Source organism: Spermophilus citellus, assembly GCF_964194105.1.
Source record: "Spermophilus citellus genome assembly, chromosome: 13".
Lineage (NCBI taxonomy): Eukaryota > Metazoa > Chordata > Mammalia > Rodentia > Sciuridae > Spermophilus > Spermophilus citellus.
Window position 1 is genome coordinate 87169089 of NC_138193.1, and position 22449 is coordinate 87191537.

Sequence of the window (22449 nt, forward strand, 5' to 3'; positions counted from 1 at the left end):
TAAATATTTTGTTCTGGTTATAATGTGATACCTAATACTTGTATTTGACTCTCACTGTGTATGACTTGATTGGATAGGTCTTGGTTCTAGAGCAAAATTCTCATTCTAGCTAAAAGTGAAAATGTCTTTATATTCTACTACTCTAAAGGGAATCCAGTAGCATTAATTAATATGTGTTAGAGTTTTGTTATGGAAATTCAAATTAAAAACTTTTTTGGAGTGGGTATACTGGGGATTGAACTCAGGGGCACTCAACCACTGAGCAAAATCCCCAGCCCTGTTTTGTATTTTATTTAAAGACAGGGTCTCACTGAGTTGTTTAGTGCCTCACTGTTGCTGAGGCTGGCTTTGAATTTGTGACCCTCCTGCCCCAGCCTCCTGAGCCACTGGGATTACAGGCATGCACCATCGCACCCAGTTAAAAACATTTTAATTGTCCTAAAACATACATAAATGTTTACTGGATATTTATTAATTGAGATGCCTTCTAATATGTAAAACAAGTCAGTTTTATTATGACAATGTATTTCAGATGAAGGTAATGAAACAGAGGTGCAGCCACAACAGAACAGCCAGTTAATGTGGAAGCAAGGTCGACAACTGCTCAGACAGTAAGTATCTCGTGGCCAATCTTATCAATAATCGAGGATGAGAAACATTATTTTGATGAGATTGTTTTCCTTTTGTATTTTCAATTCAAAAGAATAAGTTTATTTCTTATCTTATTACTGCTTTGAAAAAGCTTAGTTGAATTACTGTTTAATTTTCATATTAAACACTTTTCCCCTTTTTGTTTTTGTTTTGTGGTACTGGGGAATTGAACCCAGGGATGCATTAGCACTGAGCTATTTCAATATAGGTCTAATCAGTATTTGCATGTTTTTTTTTTTTTGTTAATTTAAAAAATTTTAAGTAATTTGTTGAGCTTAAATTCTGAGATTTTGAAAATTCTGCATAGCATAAGCTTTCTCCTGTAAAATGTGTATCTGAGACTATACAGAGGAAACAGTTCAGTTAAGGTTTTGGTGTCAAGTAGTAGACTACACCATCTCAGTGCCTGGTCCTTGTATACCACCTTTGAAACTGGTATTCAAATTTTATGCCAAGGTAAAATGAAATATGCTGCCTGTTTGACACTTTTGGGTTTGCTTCCAAAGTGAATGAATGCTAGCTATTCCTTTTGACTTAAGGAAAGTAATGTTACAACATCTCTTCATATTTATTGTTTATTTAGACAAAAATTAGAAAACAATGAATCCTTACTAATATTTAAGTGAATTTTTATTAGTGTCCTCACTTTGGTCTGAAGTATGACTTAGGTATTTTGATTTTTAAAATAGGCAAGTTTTCTTAAAATGCTGATTTTTTTTAAAAAGTGATTTCATAATGATTTATCCAAGATATATTTTTAAAATCTTAAAAAGACCTATAATTGTCTTAGAAAAGGGTGACATTTTATCAGTTACAAAGAAACTATTAGCCTGTTTACTTATGGCTATGTGGTTTTGTTGCCAAAGTGAGGTACACATCAAATATTATTGCTAAAAATAGAAAAATACATTTTTGTAGTACTCTGTAAGAACAACTGATTAAATTCAGGAAAGTTGGAAGTTTATTATTTTAATCAAAACTTTCTATATATATTCATTAGGATTGAAAAATGAGCATCTTGGTTTGGTAAGATACACTTATTCCATTTGATCACATATCTTTGTGAAATCATTCTGCTCTAACAATTTTTGAAACCAAATCTTCAAATAAACTGAACTTAAACTATCTTGTCAACCTTTGTTTTCTTTTGTCCAGTAGACTCCATATCAACATATATTAATGCCTAAAATTTTTTTATTGTTTGTTAATGGCATTTGCCCTTTCCATGGTCCTGTCCCTGCCATTTAGTCTTTTTTGATTAACTTTGGTGTTAAATAGGTATTCAAGGGCTGGGGTTGTGGCTCAGCGGTAGAAAGTTCGCCTAGCACATGTGAGGCCTGGGTTTGATCCTCAGCACCACATTAAGAAAAAATAAACAAATAAAATAAAGGTGTTGTGTCCAACTACAACTAAAAAGAATTTTTAAAAAATAGGTATTCAAGTGCTGTCTGTATGCCAGAGACAGTATTAGTTGTGTCTGTTTTTAAAGAAAGAAAACTCAGGTTTGGGAAAATTAAAGTTATAGGGCAAATAAGTGACAGAAATAGATGTAAGACCTATGTCTAACTCTCACTATAAAGTCTGTGCTCTTTTTTTTCTGTGCTGCTGCCTTTCTGCAATATGCACGAATTCACATATATACCATCTATCCCACAATTTAATTGTGGTTTATTTTTATTTTTGAGTTATTTAAGCATAGATTTTTCTGTTCTACAGAAGTGACTTTTGGGAAAATACTATATTCTTATATGATGTGGAGGAAACCATATGTACTGAAAGCATTCTCTCTAGATCTCAAACAATTGATCTGGGGCTGGGGTTGTAGCACAGTGGTAGAGCACTTGCCTAGCATGTGTGATCCCAGCACCACATAAAACTAAATAAACTAAATGAAGGTATTGTGTCCATCTACAACTAAAAATATATTTTAAAAAACAGTTGATCCATGACAATTTACATTTGAAATATTAAAAAGTTGCAATCACTGTTATAAAATAGTAATTTGGTAGTGAACTTGCTCTGATCCTGCAGAAAGAATGTGCTATGAAATATTGAGGAACAGTTTCTGCATAGTATAAATGTAATGAATGGTGTATTGTATAGTTGATTTTTCTCAGTGACTGTAGAGGCTGGTACTGCAGGAGACAGCTCCATCTGCAGCTGGAATATTATTGACAAGTCTTAACTAGCATAGTGCTCCTGGGTCTTATGTAGGCAGTGTATTAGAAGAATTGCTTTTAATTACACATTAAATTTTAGAATACTGATTCCTATATGACTGAATTGTAAGGATCCTCTTCACACAGGTATCTTCAGGAGGTGGGTTACACAGATACTATTCTAGATGTGAAATCTAAACGAGTACGAGCTTTGCTGGGCTTTTCAAGTGATATCACTGACAGGGAAGATGACAAAAATCAGGATTCAGTTATAAATGGCACAGAGGCTGAAGTTAAAGAAACAGCAATGATTGGGTAAGTATTTCGTCTGGAAAGTATTTTAGTTGTAACTTAGTTCATATTTAATATTTTTGATTTTGAAATATTACTTTTAGGTGGGATTTGGAAATAAGTTAAAGTTTCATTTGGTTAGAAGGCAACACAGGGGTTGAAGTTAGCATTTGAGACTATTTAGTTCAAGAATGTAATTTCATATTTAGGGTATTTTATTTGCTTGAAATTTATTTAATATAAGATTTTTTAATATCTTGAAGCTCAGTCAACTACTACTAGAACCTCATAAAATATTTTGATTTGAAATGCAATGCTAATCTATAAGAATGGAATTTCATTATAAGTGACCCAGAAATCATAAAAATACCTCACAATTCTTTAGAAGAAACCTTTTTAACCACTTTTGTTTATGTAGTAATTCTGTAACTCACCTTTTCTTTGATGTAAAATATCTACTTTAAATATACATATTGTTAGATTGAAAAATTTAATAATTTGAAATATTTTTCTTATTGAACATATTATTATTATATAGTTGTATATAATTCTAGTTAAATGAACACTAACAGTTCAATAAAGTAATCGTTCTTTATTGGGAAAAAATTTGCTATGATTTTTTTCTTTTTTTGAAAACTATTATTTTATTTACTTATTTATTTTTATTTGGTGCTGAGGCTCAAACCCAGCGCTTCACACATGCTAGGGGAGCACTGTACTGCTGAGCCACAACCCTAGCCCCTGCAATGATTCTTAGTTGAATAAAAAGCCTAAGATTCTCTGAAAACTAATTAGGATGGTATTACATTTTAACCCATATTTAGGCTAGTAGAATGGTTTTAATTGAATGCTATAAATTTTCTAATGAGAACATATTTCCTGTTATTTGGAATATAAAGTAAAATTATAAGATTAGGTAAAGATACAAGGTAGGAATTTTATGAAAAAAATGTCTTTGGAACCTTCTTAAAAGTGTTCATTAATAATTAAGAATGTATTGGGACTGGGATTGTTGCTCAGTGGTAGAGCGCTCGCCTCGCACGTGCAAGGTCCTGGGTTCGATCCTCAGCACCACATATAAATAAATAAATAAACAAGTAAAGTAAAAAAAAAGAATGTATTAACTTGTATTTACAAATGAAAGTATAGATTTTTTCCCTGTAGACATAGATCATATAGGTATCATTCTTGGTTTTGTTTTTACCTTTTACATTAACCTAAGTCATTAAGTTAACTTAGGTAATATAAATATTTTTAGGGATGGTAATGCATACTTTTACAAAACCTTCAGTAATGACTTTCAGAAGAGATGACTCCATTGTCTATTTTGTGTTTACCTCTCTTTTAAACTGAAAAGGATGTGAGTCTGAATTTGTCAGATTTCTGTAGACAAAGAGAAAAGGAGGAAAAAATCAAAATCATAGCTCTCAGCAGATTTGAAATTGAAGATTTAGCTATTTTTTAAAATTTGCCTATAGTTGTGACTATAGTCCACCCCCCCCCCCCCGAAAATGCCTTCTCATCTAAAACATTTTCCAATGAACTAGAGAGAAGTCATTCTGTTGTGGCCCTTAGGAAAGTGTTAACTAAATTTATTTTGAGGGAGCTATGTTCAAGCCTTATATTTGAAAATTTAGTCATTTCTAAAAGATTCATGGTTTATTCATTGGCAGAGTCAAATCTTAAAATAATATCAGTTTGACTAGTATATTGTTTTCAACAACTTTATTTGTACATTTGCTCTTTTTACCTCCTTAGCTAGCTGTTTAACAAAAGATTGCATCAGAGAAAAATGACATATTTATTAGTTACTTAGTTATAAAAACTCATGTAAGAAATTAATTGAAGAGTTGCAGAAAGAAATACATAGGGATAAAAAGGAGGCAGAGATAATGAGAGAAATATTTTCAAAAATACATTAAGGTTGATATAAGGATCAAAGTAATCTGAATCTTGAGAGGGAGTTCTTTTCAGTAGATTATCACTAATTTTTTTTTTTGTTCATTTGGTATTAGAGTGCTTTTATACACTGATCTATGTCTGCAGTTCTTTTTATTTTGATACAGGTTCTTGCTAAGTTGCTTAGGGCCTTCCTTCTTGAGACTGGCCTCGAACTTGTGATCTTCTTGCTCAGCCTCCCAAATTGCTAGAATTAAAATTGTGTACCACCATGTGAGGCACAATCCTAGAAATTAAGATAATTGAGCCAGGTGTGTTAGCACTGTAATACCATCGACTCAGGAGGCTGAGACAGGAGAATCACAAGTTCAAGGCCAGTCTCAGCATCTTAGTAAGATCCTGTCTCCAAATAAAAAATTTAAAAAGGGCTGTGAATGTGACTCAATGGTTAAGTGCCCCTAGGTTCCATCCCAGGTATAAAAAAAAGTTTATGATTATAAAGTACTTTTAAAAGAATAGCCACTTCTTATATTGCTTTCTAAATCCATAGAATTGTAATAGATGAGAATCAATGTCATTTGAGACTCATAAATATAAGTTAGTAAAACTTATCATGAGTTGATTTTATGTTGAGGTTAAAAAGAATAACTGAGCATGATTATTTGTGTTTTAAACCAGAAAATCTGAGTTAACAGATTCTGCTTCTGTGCTGGATAATTTCAAATTCCTTGAAAGTGCAGCTGCTGATTTCAGTGATGAAGATGAAGATGATGATATTGAGGGAAGAGAGAAAAGTGTCATTGATACTTCAACAGTGAGTTAAATAACTCAGATAACATATATTTTAAGGACTATGTTTACTTTAAAAATAATTCATGTGGGGTTAGGGATATAGCTCAGTTGGTAGAGTGCTTGCCTAGCATGCAAAAAGCCCTGGGTTCAATCCCCAGCACCATCACACACACACACCAAAAAAAAAAAAAAAAATCATGTTCTTTAATATAAACCCTTTACTTTTTTTTTGTGAGAAATTGGAAAGAGCTTTGGTATAGATTTCAAATTCAAGAATGCTTTTAATATTATAGCTTTGCCTTAAAAGCCCTCACTTGAATTTTTATTAACTTATTGAATATTATAACATTTTATAGAGCTGATGAATATAATGAAAATGATATGGGCTGAGATTGTGGCTCAGTGGTAGAGCACCTGTCTAGCACATGTGAGGTCCTGGATTCGATCCTCAGCACCACATAAAAATAAATAAATAAAATAAAGACATTGTGTCCAACTACAACTAAAAAATAAAATATTTTTAAAAATAAAATGATAAACATGTGTTATAGCTGTCTAGTGTTACAATCTTATTACAATGTAATTGGCTGCTGTAAAACAATAGAACTGGCATATAATCCATTATGGTGCCTAACATCATCTCTGATGCAGTTTTTGTTTCTCTTGTGAGTTGCTTTGGTAGGTCAGGCCTACAGACTTCTAAAACTATAGGCAAAGGATTTCTGTAATTTTTTCAGGTCTTTATTAGTTGATTGACTTTTTCCTAGCAATTTCCTGGAATAAAAGTTGTCTCTAAATTGCTATTTCTTACTTCTCTTTCCGTCTCCATGTTTTTCCCCCTCTCATAATCATTCCTCCTTTCCTCTCTTTTCACCTTTTCCTTCTATCCCCATTACTTTTTCCTCTACTTCCCCACCGTTTTTTTCTCCTTCTTTTTCTTTCTCCTTTTCTTCCTCCTCCTTCATTTCTAAGGAGATGAGGACATGTTTTACTTTGTTTAGAAAAATGTTTAAATTTCTTCTTTCACATTTATTTAAAATAAGAATGAGAAAGTAAAGAAATAGGAATCAGTCTAAGTGCTTGAGTTTAAGTCCCAGGTCTGCAACTTAATTATGCTTTTTAATGTTTCAGGCTTAGTTTTTCTAGTTTATAAAAATGAAGACTATAATGAATACCCAGAAGATTTTGTGAGGAACAAAGGAGACACTATATATAAATGATAGCTTTAACTATAAAGTGTAACTTTTTTTTTTTTTTTTAATGCCCTCTGCTTCCTGAGTTCCATTAAGTGCTCTCAGATGGATTACTGCCAGATTATTGTTTCCCTGGGCCACTACGCAGGAGTGCTCTACTGATATAGTCCTGCCATGGATATTATTGGAACTTTGAATAGTCACTCAAACATTTTCTTATCCAAATGAATAGTAATAACTTGTGTATTAATTTACTGTAGTAAAAAAGCCTAAGCTTCTGTGACATTTTTTTCTACCCTGATCATCTGAAAGTTATGTAACGTTTTATGATTCCTATGAGATAATTACATTGAAATATTGGTTTCCTATCAAAATACCTTATTTATAGCTAAGTGGTAAATAACTATGATGCTGTTAGTGATTATATCAACTTAAATATTTAAAATCTATAAACGAATTATTAAAACTGTTTTGAATTATCAGCCTAGAAATTTCTAAAAAACAACCTGTTTAATTTCTTAATTCCTAACAATTTGGGGGTTTTATGCTGTTTGTTTATTTTGATACCAGGGATTGAACCCAGAAATGCGTAACTACGGAGCCACATCCCCAGCCCTTGTTGTTTTTTATTTTGAGACAGGGTCTTGCTAAAAGCTACTTAGGGTCTAGCTAAATTACTGAGGCTAGCTTTGAACTTATGATCCTCTTGCCTCAGCCTTCTGAGCCGATGGAATTACAGGTGTGCGCCACTGTGCCCAGCTGGGTTTTTTTGTTGTTTTTAAATAATCAAATTCATAAATGTTCTGTCTTCCCCTTGGTACAGATCATAACAGTTCTGTGATCAAGCAAGGAAGGTACATCTAATGTAAAGAGACTTATCCCCTTTGAAATACTAGACTAAAAAAGTTTTTTAGTATTTCAGGAAAATTTTTTTTTTTCAAATAACTGATTTTAACAGTTTTGGTAATTTTTACATTATATTACACTAAGTTTCACATGACAGGCATTTTAAAAATCAAACTTTGTAACAGTGAATAAGCATGTCCTTAGAAAATATATTGTATGTAATATAGACAAACAGAATGGCCAAAAATTATCCTATTAAAATGTGTCATTTCTTTAATCAAAATAGTTCAGTAAATTCAACTAAGGAAATATTTTAAATAGTTCAGCCAATTATTCTAGCATCATTAAATAATCTTTATTTCTTCTGTTCAGTTTTTATATATACCAGATCAGTTAAGACAGATTGTTTTCATCTGTGAAGTCAGTTTTATTCCTTTGGTAGTGGCTTCCTAGAGTACTTTATAAGACAGCTTTCTGAGGCTGTATCTCATCTCTGCTGTAAATTGCTGTGATTGATAAGTGATTCCACATATGAGAGTGGGAACAGGGCCATACAAGTCAGGTGTGTGTTTGCTAATTCTTAAGGTCTATTTCTGGACTCACTAGGCTGTCCTATTGATCTGTCTACTGAAACTTTACAATTTTATACCACTCAAAAGATTCCAGGGGTGAAGTTTGATTAGATCATCTATTTCTGTTTTGCATGAAACAAGAAAGCTAAAGTCTGGAAAATTGAGATATTGTGATATTTTATGGAAAGAAGCTGCAGACCCATTATCCTAATTTCTTAGGGCTCATGTTGGTTGAGGTAACCAAAAAGGAGATAATTCATGAAGAGTATAGACATGCTGGTCTCGGAAATCATGTCTGCATGCATTAGTCTCAAGTTTTAACCCTCTAACTGAATTTGTAATTCCATATATACTTCTAAATATATAAAAGTAAAACCTAACCCCTGTCATATTTGCATTTTTGTTTTGTTGGTACTGAACTCAGGGGCACTTTATCACTGATCTAAATCCCCAGACCGTTCTATTTTTTGTTTTGAGAAAGGGTCTTGCTAAGTTGCTGAGGCTGGCCTCAAACTTGTCATCCTCCTACCTCAGCCTTCCAACTATCTACAGTTTAAATGTGTGTCTAATATGCCAGTGACTTCAGTAGGTTTCTGTTTATTTAAAACAAGCCGTCATACCATTGAACAGTTTAAATTATTGCTTTAAGATACATGATGTATACCTTTAAAAATGATATCTGTGTTTTTCACTGGGTTAGGTAGTACAGTTTAATACAACAAAGACATACTTTCTGAAGAAAATAATTGAATAACATTTCTTACTCAGTAGCCAAAGGATACTGTCTCCTTTATTTAAATTAAATATAAAAATTCATAAATATATCCATATTTTAATTTAGCATGTTTTTTCATTAGATTGTTAGAAAAAAAGCATTGCCTGATAGCAGTGAAGACCGAGATACAAAAGAAGCTCTGAAGCAATTTGACTTCTTGGTTTCATCAGAGGAAGGAGACAGTGAATCTAGAAGTGCAGGCGATGGAACAGACTGGGGTAAGGGGAAGCATACTGCCTCCAACCAGAGATTTAAGTAAATAAAAGAAATTAATATTTTACCATGAGGGCCACATCTTGAAGAGCTATAATGTTGAAATGTTGAACATCCAGTGAGATTTTTAACTACTGTTGCCATTTATTCAGGGAGTGTGTGTTTAAAGAAAGTTGTATAATAAGTTGCCCTATCTTTTTTTTTCTTTTACAATAAGCAATACTCTATGAAAATAATTTGAACTCAAATGTAGAATATTTATTTTCTGCCTAGACAGTAGAAACTACAAATCTGCATTTTGTGGAAACTTAGTATGAAATTTTTAACTAGAGGATTTTGAAGATCTCATTTCTAGTATCTTTTGTGCAACAAAGAAGTAGAACATAGAAAATTGTAGTCTTTCATTCTAAGTCAGATTTTGACAGTGTGTACAGGAATAGTGTTTTTTTTTTCCCCTCAAATTACTCTAAATGAATTTAATAAACCTCTTAACAAGAGTTAAAACAAATATTTGGAGGAAACTTCTTTAGCATAGGTCATTCTAGTAGTATGGAAGTAAATTTTTATTATCAATAAGGTAGGATATGATTAAATCTTCAAAAATGATTAATTCCTTAGGTTTAAATATATCTATGTAAGAAAGAAAAAGAGGGAAGGTCTAATATTTGGACAAATGTTTCTTTATTGAGGGAATATAAAGTTGCCTATTATTTTAATATTTAAGTTTATCTTTATAAAAGCTTCTTTACTCAGTTTTCTTAAAAGACAAACCAATGGTTTCTTATTTGAAATATATTTTTTTCCCTTTAAGTTAATACTTTGTCCATAAAAATAAAAGTAATTAAATTGTTTTGAGGGATTATATGTTTTTAGATGTATATACACCACATTATGAACTTTTCATTTACTTCCATTCAAACAGCTACTTTAAATACTGATTTCAATGTACCTTCAAGAACTAGAATATACATCTTAATATTGGAACACAGATATTACATATGTTCAAATGTTGTTTAGTATTTTTGCTTAAAATGAAAATTTTTGTTACATTTTTAGTTATAAACATTAAAAATATTAATATAAACCCAAATTTTTAATACATTGCTTTTCTAAAGGAAACATAAAAATGTTCTAAAGCCAAAATGGAAAAAAATATTTTTTCCTTTTTAAACTTGTGTTAAAAATTTTGTTTGGAATTTTCCTTCTTTACACTTGTGTCATCTTTATATAGGAACTGATAAGAAGACTTGTCCATTTCCTAATGGACAAGTAAAGTGAACAAGTTGGGTAAATTCGGGGAAAAAGGTTGTCTAACATTTTTAATAAACAAAAAATATTTTTGAAACCTATTTTTCCATCTGAAACACTGCAATGAAAATTCCTCAAAGAAAAGAATGTTTTTTCTCTGTAAATTGCTAATAATCCCAATAGGGCAAGATCTGGAAGAGTTAGATATTATTTGAGTGTTTTTCTTCAGCATTCAAGGTAGCCTTTAACTCTCCTTACTTCTCAGAAACCATTATAATGTTAGAGGTGTTTGCTGAATTTTTAAGTGATTTTTCCTATTAGGAATTAAACAAGTTACTATTATTTACTTTGATTGGAATTTTCAGTGAGCAAATGAAAGCTCTCAGTTCACTGGAGGTTTCTTTTATAGTAGTTTGGCTCTGTGCATTTTAAGAATTTTTTAATTTAGCCATATTCAGTGGCGCTGCATGCCTGTAATCCCAGCAACTCAGGAGGCTGAGGCAGGAGGATTAGAAGTTCAAGACCAGCCTCAATAATTTATTGAGGCCCTTAGCAACTTAGCAAGACTTTGTCTCTAAATAAAAAATTAAAAGGGCTGGGGATGTGGCTCAGTGATAAAGCACTGCTGGGTTCAGTCCCCAGTAAATACCCCCCAACACACACACTAAAAAAGAATTTTATAATTTAATTCAAAGTACTAAACTTTGAACAAACTAACAGAACTATACTGTAAATCTTGTCTAGTTGAGTGGACATTTAAACCATTTTAAGTGCTCACGCCATCCTCTCTTCTATTCCACCCCCTTAAAAAAGAGTTGTACTTAGGTTAAGAATCTGATTAGTTTCTGGCAAGTAAATAGATAAATTATACTAACATCTTCCATGATCTTCTAGTGCTGTTGTAATGAGTCTATGAAGGTTAGGATAGTGCTAAATTTTTGCTTTAATAGACTAAAGACCTTCCAGAATTCAAAACCCATGCAGTTAAATTTATTATTACAGCCAGATTAGAGAAAGTAAAAATTTTAATTGTTAGGTTTTTCTTGAAAAATAAAGTTTATTCCTTTTGTTTTTAGATTATAGTTACGTATTTAGAAATGTTGATGTAAAATTGTTTTTAATAGTGTTATGCTATGGAAAATAGAAAAAGTAGAACAAGGTCAGGGATGTAGGAAGAATTGGGATTGGATGGGGTGGTGAGAGCAACTTACAGTTTAAAATAGGGTTGCTATGGTAAGCCCTTTGAGCAAAAGACTTAAAATTGTGATGAGGGATTTGGCCCTGTGGCATCTGAGGAAGAAGAAAGTGAGAGTAAGTGCCTTAAGATAGCAACATACCTGTCATGCTTAAGGAATTCAAGGGAGCCAGAGTGTCTGAAGCAGAGGGATTGTAGTAATAAATGACCATTTTACATAGGATTATGTCAAATGCTGCTATGGGAAGGATATGAGTAGAAGAGTGACATAATCTGACTTTTAAAGCTTTATTATGCTTCAGATAGACTACCCAGAGAACTGTTGATAATTGTCTTATGTGGTAAAGGGTAATAATTTTTTCAGTAATTCTAGCAAGAGATCAGAGTGGCCAGAGAAGTTGTAGATGTGTTGAGAAATCAGATTCTGCTTATGTTTTGAATGTAGAGAAAGTGAAATATTTGATGTGAAGAGGGAGGAAAGGGTTTTGATCTGAACAAATACAAGTATGAAATTGCTATCAGATGAAATAGAGAGCCTGTGAATAGAACAGATTGGTTGAGTAGAGGAGATTGGGAGTTTGGTTTTGCCCATTTAGTTTGAGATGTCTGTTCGATTTCCCAGTTGACAAGTAGAGTGAACAGTTGGTTATGTGTGTCATGGATTCAAACTAGAGTTCTATGCTAACACTTCCAATAGTATTGTATAGTACATAAATTGTTTTATATGGTAAGTATAAGTATATAACGTATTTTTTTTTAATGAGAGAGGGGAGAGAGAGAGAGAGAGAGAGAGAGAGAATTTTTAATATTTATTCTTTAGTTCTCGGCGGACACAACATCTTTGTTGGTATGTGGTGCTGAGGATCGAACCCGGGCCGCACGCATGCCAGGCGAGCGCGCTACCGCTTGAGCCACATCCCCAGCCCAGTATATAACATATTTACTCTTTTTTTTTTTTTTTGGTACCAGAGATTGAACTCAGGGGCACTTGACCACTGAGCCACATCCCCAACCATATTTTGTATTTTATTTAGAAACAGGGTCTCACTGAGTTGCTAAGTGCCTCGCTTTTGCTAAGGCTGGCTTTGAAATTGCAATCCTCTTGCCTCAGCCTTCTCAGCTGCTAGGGTTACAGGCGTGCACCACCATGACCAGCAACATATTTACTCTTTAAATAGTCTTCTCCTGAAATAATGATTAATTTCTTTATTTACCAGAAGTTCTGAGTTTCCTGTTTGGGGAATTTATAAATAATCATGTCATTTAAATTATTTTGCATTTTGAATGAAGGCTACTTAATAAGTTTTATAAAAATCTACTTATAAGGCCAATAAAATAAAAATCATCATTTGTTGATGAACACATGCCAAAAGTATAAAATTCTTAAAGGGAAACGATCATTGGATACTATTTTGTATAATCTCAGTAATCGTCTCTCATCACATAAGTAAATATTAAATGGTTGTTTTTTTTTCCAGTCATTCCTAATGGCATTTAGAAAATGGAATGAAAAATGAGAGGTTCTTGATTTCTCTTTCAAGGGAAGTTTGTTAATTAGATTTGATTGTTATTTCTTAGCTACTGTATTTTGTGCAACTTAAATATCTGATGAATAAATAATGACTTTATTTTAGCTAGTGATGCTATGAAGAAAATCGTTGTGTCTTTCAGACATATTGACTTACAGTGTTCAATATTTTATTGAAAAAGGCTGTTTCATTTATTTTCGTCTGTTTAGAAAAGGAGGACCAATGTCTCATGCCCGAAGCCTGGAATGTGGACCAGGGAGTAATTACCAAACTCAAGGAACAATACAAAAAGGAGAGAAAGGGGAAAAAGGGGGTGAAGAGTAAGTGGAAAACATTGTATTTATAAATAATAAATCTTGCCTCTTTTACATCTCCCAAGTTTTTTTTTTCCTCCAATGTTTTCCTAAAACTACTTACTCTTTTTCTTTTTTGTTCCTTACTTCTTTCCTTTTCACCTGCTCTCAGGGGTTGAAATTAAATTGTTAGCTATTTGATTATGAACTTAAAATCATGATCATGGAATCACAGTATATCCCAATAACAAATTTAGAGCATCGTGAGAGTGTTGGGCTATGTATTCAAACATGATGATAAATTGATTTTTAAAAGTATGTATGCTTAGCGGGTGTGGTGGCGCACGCCTGTAATCCCAGCAGCTCGGGAGGCTGAAGCAGGAGGATTTCGAGTTCAAAGCCAGTTTCAGCAAAAGCGAGGCACTAAGCAAAGCAACTCAGTGAGACCCTGTCTCTGAATAGAATCCAAAATAGGGCTGGGGATGTGGTTCAGTGGCCAAGTGCTCCTGAGTTCAATCCCCAGTACCAGAAAAAAAAAGTATGTATGCTTCATTGTAATGATGTTTATTTCCAGTGGCAATTTATAAATCTCATCTAGTATACCTCACTGGCAAACCACTGTAATTACTGCTTATAATTTTAGATCTTAGGAACAAAAAGAAATTAATTTCTACCCCTGAATATTCTTTGTGTTCACAACACAGTTCATTTACTCTCACCAATATATGCTATACAGAGCACAGAGTCAAATACACAACTTTAAAAAGTATTTGTTTTCTAATTTAAAAGTTTTGGCCAATTTAATTTATAGCACTATTACCAATTGCCTTTTTTTTCTTTTCAATAAATTCTGTGCCACATCAAAAACAAGCCAAAATGAAATTTCTAGCCCTGTGAATCATATAACTTGCTATGCAAATGAAAAGTTAGAAATAGAGCTAGTTAAGTATGAAAATGGAAATACCAAAACTTTCAAAACATCCCTAAAAACAATCTGAATTATCTTTTTAGGAGGGCAAGTCTAAAAACTTCCTTGTGCTACTACCCTCATTGACAATATGATCATAGATCTCTCTTCTGTCGGAATGGGAATTTCATCCTTCGAGATATGAAAGTAGTGTAAATAGAGGTTGAAATATAAACTTAATGAGTAATATATTTTTATAAATTGCAAAGGACTAGAGGGATGTCCTCCCCCACTTTTTACTGATGTTAAAGCTTATCAAAGATCAGTCATCCCTATTAAGATATCCTTTTACAACCTAGTAGTTACTTAAAAACATTTAAGTCTTTATTTTAAAGGATCTCTGAATTTACCATTGTTCAGCTTAATTTTAAAAAAGGTTCGTGATATTAGCATAGTCTCAACAATTTTATAATGAGAGATGATATAATTTAATGCTATGTAACATAGATAAAATGAGAATGATATTAATATAAAACATAAGAACATTCTGTGCCCTTTATTCAAATATACTGATAAAAAATTAACAAACATAATGAGACATAATTTTACATTCCTTTTTGAAGCAATGGCCAAACCAGGCAAACTGAAATTTTGAGGAAAATGTCTATACTGTATATTGATATATTTCCTTAGGTTTTTATACTATAAAAATGAATATCCATTAAGATCTTCAGATTGGAAAGGTAGCCAGAATTTAAATAGAATTCATCTATTCTTACATTGATTATTTAGTTCTTCTTACAATATCAAGGAGTCACTATAGTCAGAATTGAGCACGTGAAATATAGAAGTGCATCATTTGACTGGAACAGTATTCCTACTAACAGAAGCAATTGGATTTCTTCATTTTGGGATAAAGATCCATATTCAGGAATATAGCATTTTTTGGGGGGGTATAATGAAGAAAAATGACTCTGGGGAGAAATTTTAATGTCTTTCATTGGCAGTTTCTGTTTTTCATTTTTAGTTCATGTTGTCTTGATAAAATAGCAATGTGGTGACAAGCTGAAGATTTATGATTAGAGAAAGAATTGAAGCAAAGCTTTGAATTGGTATATGTAACACTAATTTATAAACTACTATAAATATTTTTAATTGAAAGATTACCCACTGGAAAAATCTGAGTCCTTTTAATTAGTCTAGTGGAAATATTTCCAGTCAAATTGTGTACTTCAGACCTACTATCTTGAAATATATTTCTAGATATTAGTTAAAATTTCTTAGAAATAGTTGTATTCTTTGCTGGTATAGGAGAAAACCATAACAGACTATGGGTAAGATTTTCCCATTCTTAATTAAACTTATAACAGGAAAAACTACCGAAGATCTGTTTCAGCCTCTATCCTATATAAAACAGTCAAAACAGGGATGTGGGAGAAGGAAGAATCAAAGCTCAGGTAAGTAATCTGCAGGGAATGAGACTTCACCTTGGGTGTCATAGCTTCAGGATGCAAGGCAGTGAATGCACCTTAATTTATACACAGGGGTTTTATTGTTTAATTGGGTACATAGTAGGCTCACAGTCTTTGGAATCTGTCTTCATTTAGAGCACTGTTCAGTGGTTCAAGTATAGAGTAATGTGAGTTTTAATGTCTACATAGGACATAAGCATTCTTTTTTATGGAAATAATATTTGTTAGCTTAATTTATAAAATATATATAAAATATAATTGTTTTTCAAGACAAACTTTTAGAATAAAATGAAAACTTTGAAAATAATTGCTTCTTATTAATCTATGAAGATGTTTCTAAAGGTAAATGTTGGCAGATGTGAAATAAGTTTTGTGGAACCATATTGATGGTAGTTTGATAATTCTGTTCCCTCTTTTTTGTGTCCCTACCCTTTTTTTTTTGGCTAGGGCCCAATAGGTCAAAACTACAAGATATGCTTGCTAATTTGAGAGATGTTGATGAACTTCCTTCATTGCAGCCATCTGTGGGTTCACCTTCCAGACCTAGCAGCTCCAGGCTTCCTGAGCACGAAATTAATAGGGCAGATGAAGGCAAGTACTTGAGACACTCTGGAGCAAAGAAAGCACTTGGACATATATCTCTAAATTTAGTCATTATAAAAGATTGTCCTATCTTGGAACTTTACTTTTTGATCTATATAATGTTCACCAAATACAAGCTTTCTTACATTCAAGGGATGTTGATTTCAACTTCTATCTTTGGAGTTTAGGAAAGAGTGCATAATTTAAAAACCCACTCTAAATTCTGGTTTAGAATATCCTCCAGCTTCACAGACATGTAAGAAAGGCCCTTTATATACCATTCCAACACTGAGAAAATCAAGTAAAAAAAATAGGTAGTGAATGCTTACTTTGAGACTCATAAATATTTTATTGAGTATAATGATAAACAAAAAGGACAAAAAGTCACCTGAAAGCCTTGTCACATTTTCTTTTTTCATATTTCTCTCTTCATGTTTTCTTGTTCTTTCAGTCCTGGTTCACTTTTTATAGTTATTATATAGAACAATTCTAGTTTGTTTTATACTTAACATAAAAATACAAATAAATTCAAACTATAATACTCTATATAATATTTTAGATGAGATGAAGCCATTTCCTTTTGAATATTTAGATTGTTTCCATTTTTATTTTACAGTATAATCCTGGGATATATAAATATAGTTCTTTGAGGTCTGGGGACATAGCTGAGTGGTAAAGCACTTGCCAATCATGTACAGGCCCTGGGTTTAATCTCCAGCACACACACACACAAAAGAGATGTGTGTTCAATTGCTTATGACTGATGCTTCTTGGCCTCCCATCCACTTTCAGAAGAAGCTTCTGTAGCCTTTGTATACACTATGATTTTTTACTTTTTATTTATTTATTTTTTTGACAGAACTGGAAATTGAACCTAGGGGAGCTTTACCATGAGCTATGTCCCCTTTTTTATTTTAGATTTTTTTTTTAATTTTGAAACAAGTGTCTCACTAAGTTACTTAGGGCCTCCCTGAATTGCTGAAGCTGTCCTTGAACTTGTGATCTTCTTGCCTTAGTTTCCTAACTCACTGGGATTGCAGGCATGCACCACTGCATCTAGCTTTAGTCATGAGGTTAGTGTCATGTTTAAGAGGCATGTTAAATAATTTTATAAAATCTAATTAGTAATGTTTGTGGCCTATAGGGGCCACAAATTTCTTTTTAAAGTAATTAATTAATAGAGGCTGGGGTTGTAGTTCAGTGATAGAGCGCTTGCCTAGTATGTGTGAGGCACTAGGTTTGATTTTCAGCACTGCACATAAATAAATAATCTTTTTAAAAGGTCAGTTCACTACTAAAATCTATATATATGCATATTTAAAAAAAAAGAATTGTGGCCTATAGTCCTTTAAGTTCTGAGGCCATAGAGAATAATCAAATAACAGTTATGCCATATTGCTGTGTCTTCAGTCCATAGGTCCAGTGTCTGGCTACTGGTATGTGAGGAAATCAATGTTGCCTTGTTCAGGTTTTACTTAACTAAATTGAGAGCATTAGTTAAAATTAGCTCACACAATGTGTATGGTCAATCCCAGGAATCTTAGAAATTTTTTGGAGTTGTTTTTATTTCATCTGAACAAAGTTATCTGGAAAGGTTAGAGATGAAAATAAAACAAAAACTTGGCTGGAGACAGCCTCATGGTCTCATATGAGTCATTTTTTTTTAATTTTTGGCCTGTAAACTACTATTCTCACTTAAACAATCCCACTCTGTATTAGAGTTGTTTGGATCCCTCAGTGATGTATGATACTTCAGGTAAAACCCAATTTTTATTATTGCCGCTATATTGTATATTGGCTTGATAACATCTTTTTGTTTTGTTCTGACAAGAATTTTATGTAGAATATCTGTGACTGCTTTAAAAAAATTTATTAAACAAATATTATTAGATATGACTGAATATAATGAAAAACATCTTGTAAATATATTTTTCTACATATACTAGTTAATAAAACTGACTTGTTTCTTTTAAGAAAAAGTTAATTTACCTCTTTAGCAAATAGTTTGAACTGAACTACTAAATTCATCTAATTAACTCATAAATGTTTGTCATCAGTAAAGGAACCATCTCTAGGAAACTATTCAAAGACTATCTCTGGCAGTTTGTCAGAATAATTTTTCTTTACGAAGTGACATTTTATTATTGACCAGATAAAAATCTATTTTAATTTAGCATTTTATAAAACTGGTTCTTGTATTATGGTTGTTGAAAGAATTGGATTGCTATGCCCAGAGTTATAAAGGAAATATTTTCAAGTTTATTACAAAGTTAGTCTGCATCTTGAAGCACAGTTGGCAGCAGTGAAAGTGTTCAAATGAACTTTAAAAAATTTCTTTGAAATGAAAATTTAAATGAAATAAAATATACCCACAGAAAAGTGCTAAATAATAGGGTATATATAACTTAGTGAATTACCACAAAGTCAGAATTATCACCCACCCATGCTACCACCCCCAAGGTCAAGTACAACATTACCAAGCCATCCATGCCTTGCTTGTGTCCCTTCTAATCACAGCCCTTTTCCGCCTCTCAGAAGTGATCCTGACTTCTAATCCAACATACTAATTTTGCCTCAAATAGGCACATTTTACAATTTTAATCATTTTTACTTGAAAACATCTATAGTCTTCTAGGTTATATCAGTTTTTTTTTTTTAATGAGACCAGCAGTGTTCAGAACCAATTGTTATTATATGTTTAGTAATTGATAGAAATTATTTGAGACATTAGCATGAAATATTGAATGGGAGAAACTTACTTTCCTTCCATCGTAGTAGTATTCTATATAGTGAAAAGGAAAGAATAGAGGTTTTTAGTGTTTCTTTTTCTTCTCACTTCAGTGGAAGCACTGACATTTCCTCCTTCTTCTGGGAAGTCATTCATCATGGGAGCAGATGAAGCCCTTGAAAGTGAACTAGGACTTGGGGAATTAGCTGGCCTTACAGTGGCCAATGAAGCAGATTCACTTGCTTATGATGTAAGTAGTTTTATTTTTGATGTTTTTACTCAGTTTTAGAAAATAGAAATTTAATTTTATAGGGGAAAAAATGTCAGTTGTAAAATTTCTTCAAGTATAGACTTGGTTCAATTTTAAATGCAAACTTCGAAAAAAGATAAATATAAAATTAAGCCAGTATTTTTCCAAATAATCTAGAGATTAAAATTATACACTTTACCTAAATCCATAAATCAGTTGATTTGTATATTGGTTTTGGTTAGAGAAAGAGTTGCACAAGTTTGGGTTTTATTTTGTAAAAGTTGAAGGATAACAGGGGTTAGTTGAAATATGCCAACCTAAAACAACATTTTCCTTGTTTCTTAAATACATCAACCAGTATTCTGTTGAAATATGTTTTTAATTATTGGTAGTCAGAGATGTGTACTTCCAGATGTGAAGACTGACTGTCAGAGATTTGAACCAAACCTGAAACCCTTGTATGTTTGTGCATGCATTTACTTAATTCCAAATGTTGTTTTATAAATGCATTTATATTCATTCACCACAGTAAATTTGTCAGAAGAATTATTGCTTGTTTCACAGGTAAAGTATTTATAAACTGTCTTAACCATTTCATTAAAATCTTTTCACTGAGAGCTTATTCTCTCTGCTGGAGAAGATAGTGTGACCCCTGTGGCCAATACTGGGTATGTAGAATGGATCCTCAAGTAAACCACAGGATGATAAAGAAGCACTGCTTGCCACACACTTCTCTTCCTACAAATCAAAACCTCCAACTCTCTTTATTAATTCCATTAGTAAGTCTTTTGGGTTCTACCTCCAAACACAGCTGAAATCTATATATTTTATTTCACCTCCCATGTCTATTTTTTGTTCCTTACCCAGAACTAGTACGGTAACCTAAACAGGTTTCTTCCATTCTTCTCCGCATGTGATACAATTTTTTTAAAAAAAGTTTTCTGTTTCCAGTGTTTTTATATTATGTTTTACATTTATCTTTTTAAAACACCATTTAGTTTATTTTTTCTTTTTTCATGACAGCCTTTTTCTTTTCATTAGAGCATTCAGTCCATTTCTTTTTAAAGTAATTAATTGATATATTTGGTTTTAAATCTACTGTCTACCACCTGTTCTGTTCTCTTTACTCTATTTTTGCCTACTTAGGGATTTTGTTTTTATTATTGCAAGCCTCTGACCCTCTGTTATTTAGAGTTTACACAAGCTTTTGCTTTTCTTTCAATAGTTTCTTTAGAGATTACCATAAAATCCTTATTAAAATTTTATTTGTGAAGTCCCTAAAATACTTTTAACTCTATTTAACTCCCTCACTACTTATCATCATTCTTGTTATATATTTCTAAATGTATATCTTCTATAAGGTATCATTGTTTTTTATAATTTATATTCAGTTAGGATTATCTGTTTTACATTTTGCTTTTTTTTCATTCTTTCTTGCATGTCTCACTGTCCACCTGGGATCACCCTAAGAACACTTTTAATACTTCTAATTAATGAGGGTATATAATTCTTTTAGTTTCTGGTTTTTCTTAAATTTCTTTGTTTAGCCTGAGTGGGTTAACTGTTATCTCATATTGAATTCTGGTTGGCAGAAGTTGTTATTGTTTTTTTTCCTTAACTTTAAACATTATTTATTGTCTTTTTATTTTTATTTTTTCTTACTAAAGTCAACTGTATCATTTCTGTTATTTGTCATTTAATGGTGGCCTGATTTCTTTGACTGATTTCATTTATGTCTGTTGTTAGGCAAGGTTTAGTTTTCTTCTTATTTAAATTTCTGAGGGTTCTTAGATCTTCATGGCTTGGTGTGTTGTCATTAATTTTGTAAATTTCTCAGCCATTTCTTCTTAAATATTAAATATTAAATATTAAATAATGTTTTATCTGTAATTAAGCCTACCTATTGAGGTTTTACAGATTTTGTTTCTCTGATCATTTATTATTAATTTGCAAATTTTTTTCAAATTTCTTTATCTTGAACATAGTAAGCATGACTATTTTAAAATTGGAGACTATAGTTCTATTAATATTATATGTTGTTTCCTCACTTTTTAAATATGCCTTATCTCATGTACATGGTTATTTTTATGTCCAAATAACTACATTTGAAAATTTTACTATAGAGATAACTTCAGACCTAAGATTATATCTTCCTCCATAAATATATTTTAATTTGCTTTTTTCAGATGTCTATAGCTATTAGACACTTGGAATCACATGTTCAGTTTATTGGGGAGTACGAGTTCCAGGGATTGAACTCAGGGGCACTCAACCATTGAATCACATCCTTAGCCCTCTTGTATTTATTTAGAGACAGGGTCTCACATTGCTTTTGCTGAGGCTGGATTTGAATTTGTGATCCACCTGCCTCAGCTTCCTGAGCCCCTGGGATTATAAGCATGTGCCACCATGCCCCACTCTACTTTTTATGTTCGAAAACTGATGTATGGTCCCTGCAAGGGCTTAGCTTCTTCCATTCACCTTTATTTCTAGGATGCAGCCCTTTGAAATCATAACCCAAAACAAAGTGATTCATGAAGTTTCCCCTCTTGACAGGTCCTAGACACCAGTTCCTATCCCTATGCCAGTATGAGCCCATCAGAAGCACTATTTGGTCTCTCAGCCATCCCTTTTGGAATCAGTAAACACTTCTGGGGAAAAATAACCCCAGATTGAGCTGACCTCCTTAGGCCATGTCCTGTGTTCACCCACTAACCCGTACCTACCTTCATCCCTTGCGCTGTGACAGCTGGGTTTTTCTTCACATTTTTGTTGGTTATTCATTTTTCTTTGTTTAATATTTAGTTCAGCTTTTCTACTTGTCCTTAGTACAGGGCTAGTCCATATTACCTAA

The 22449-nt window shown here is 32.4% G+C and overlaps 1 protein-coding gene across 3 annotated transcripts in view; it reads left to right on the forward strand.

Annotated features, from left to right (window-relative positions):
• Positions 1–22449, forward strand: part of STRN (striatin) — a 105103-nt gene that overhangs the window by 58101 nt on the left and 24553 nt on the right. The window contains exons 4-11 of one of the 3 annotated variants that reach the window (XM_081264750.1): positions 533–611; positions 2958–3125; positions 5679–5814; positions 9261–9396; positions 13573–13683; positions 15934–16020; positions 16483–16626; positions 19459–19595. In XM_081264750.1, coding sequence (XP_081120876.1) covers positions 533–611; positions 2958–3125; positions 5679–5814; positions 9261–9396; positions 13573–13683; positions 15934–16020; positions 16483–16626; positions 19459–19595 — 998 coding nt within the window. The remainder of the gene's footprint in view (positions 1–532; positions 612–2957; positions 3126–5678; positions 5815–9260; positions 9397–13572; positions 13684–15933; positions 16021–16482; positions 16627–19458; positions 19596–22449) is intronic. The other 2 variants (XM_081264751.1, XM_081264752.1) reach the window with 2 other exon arrangements.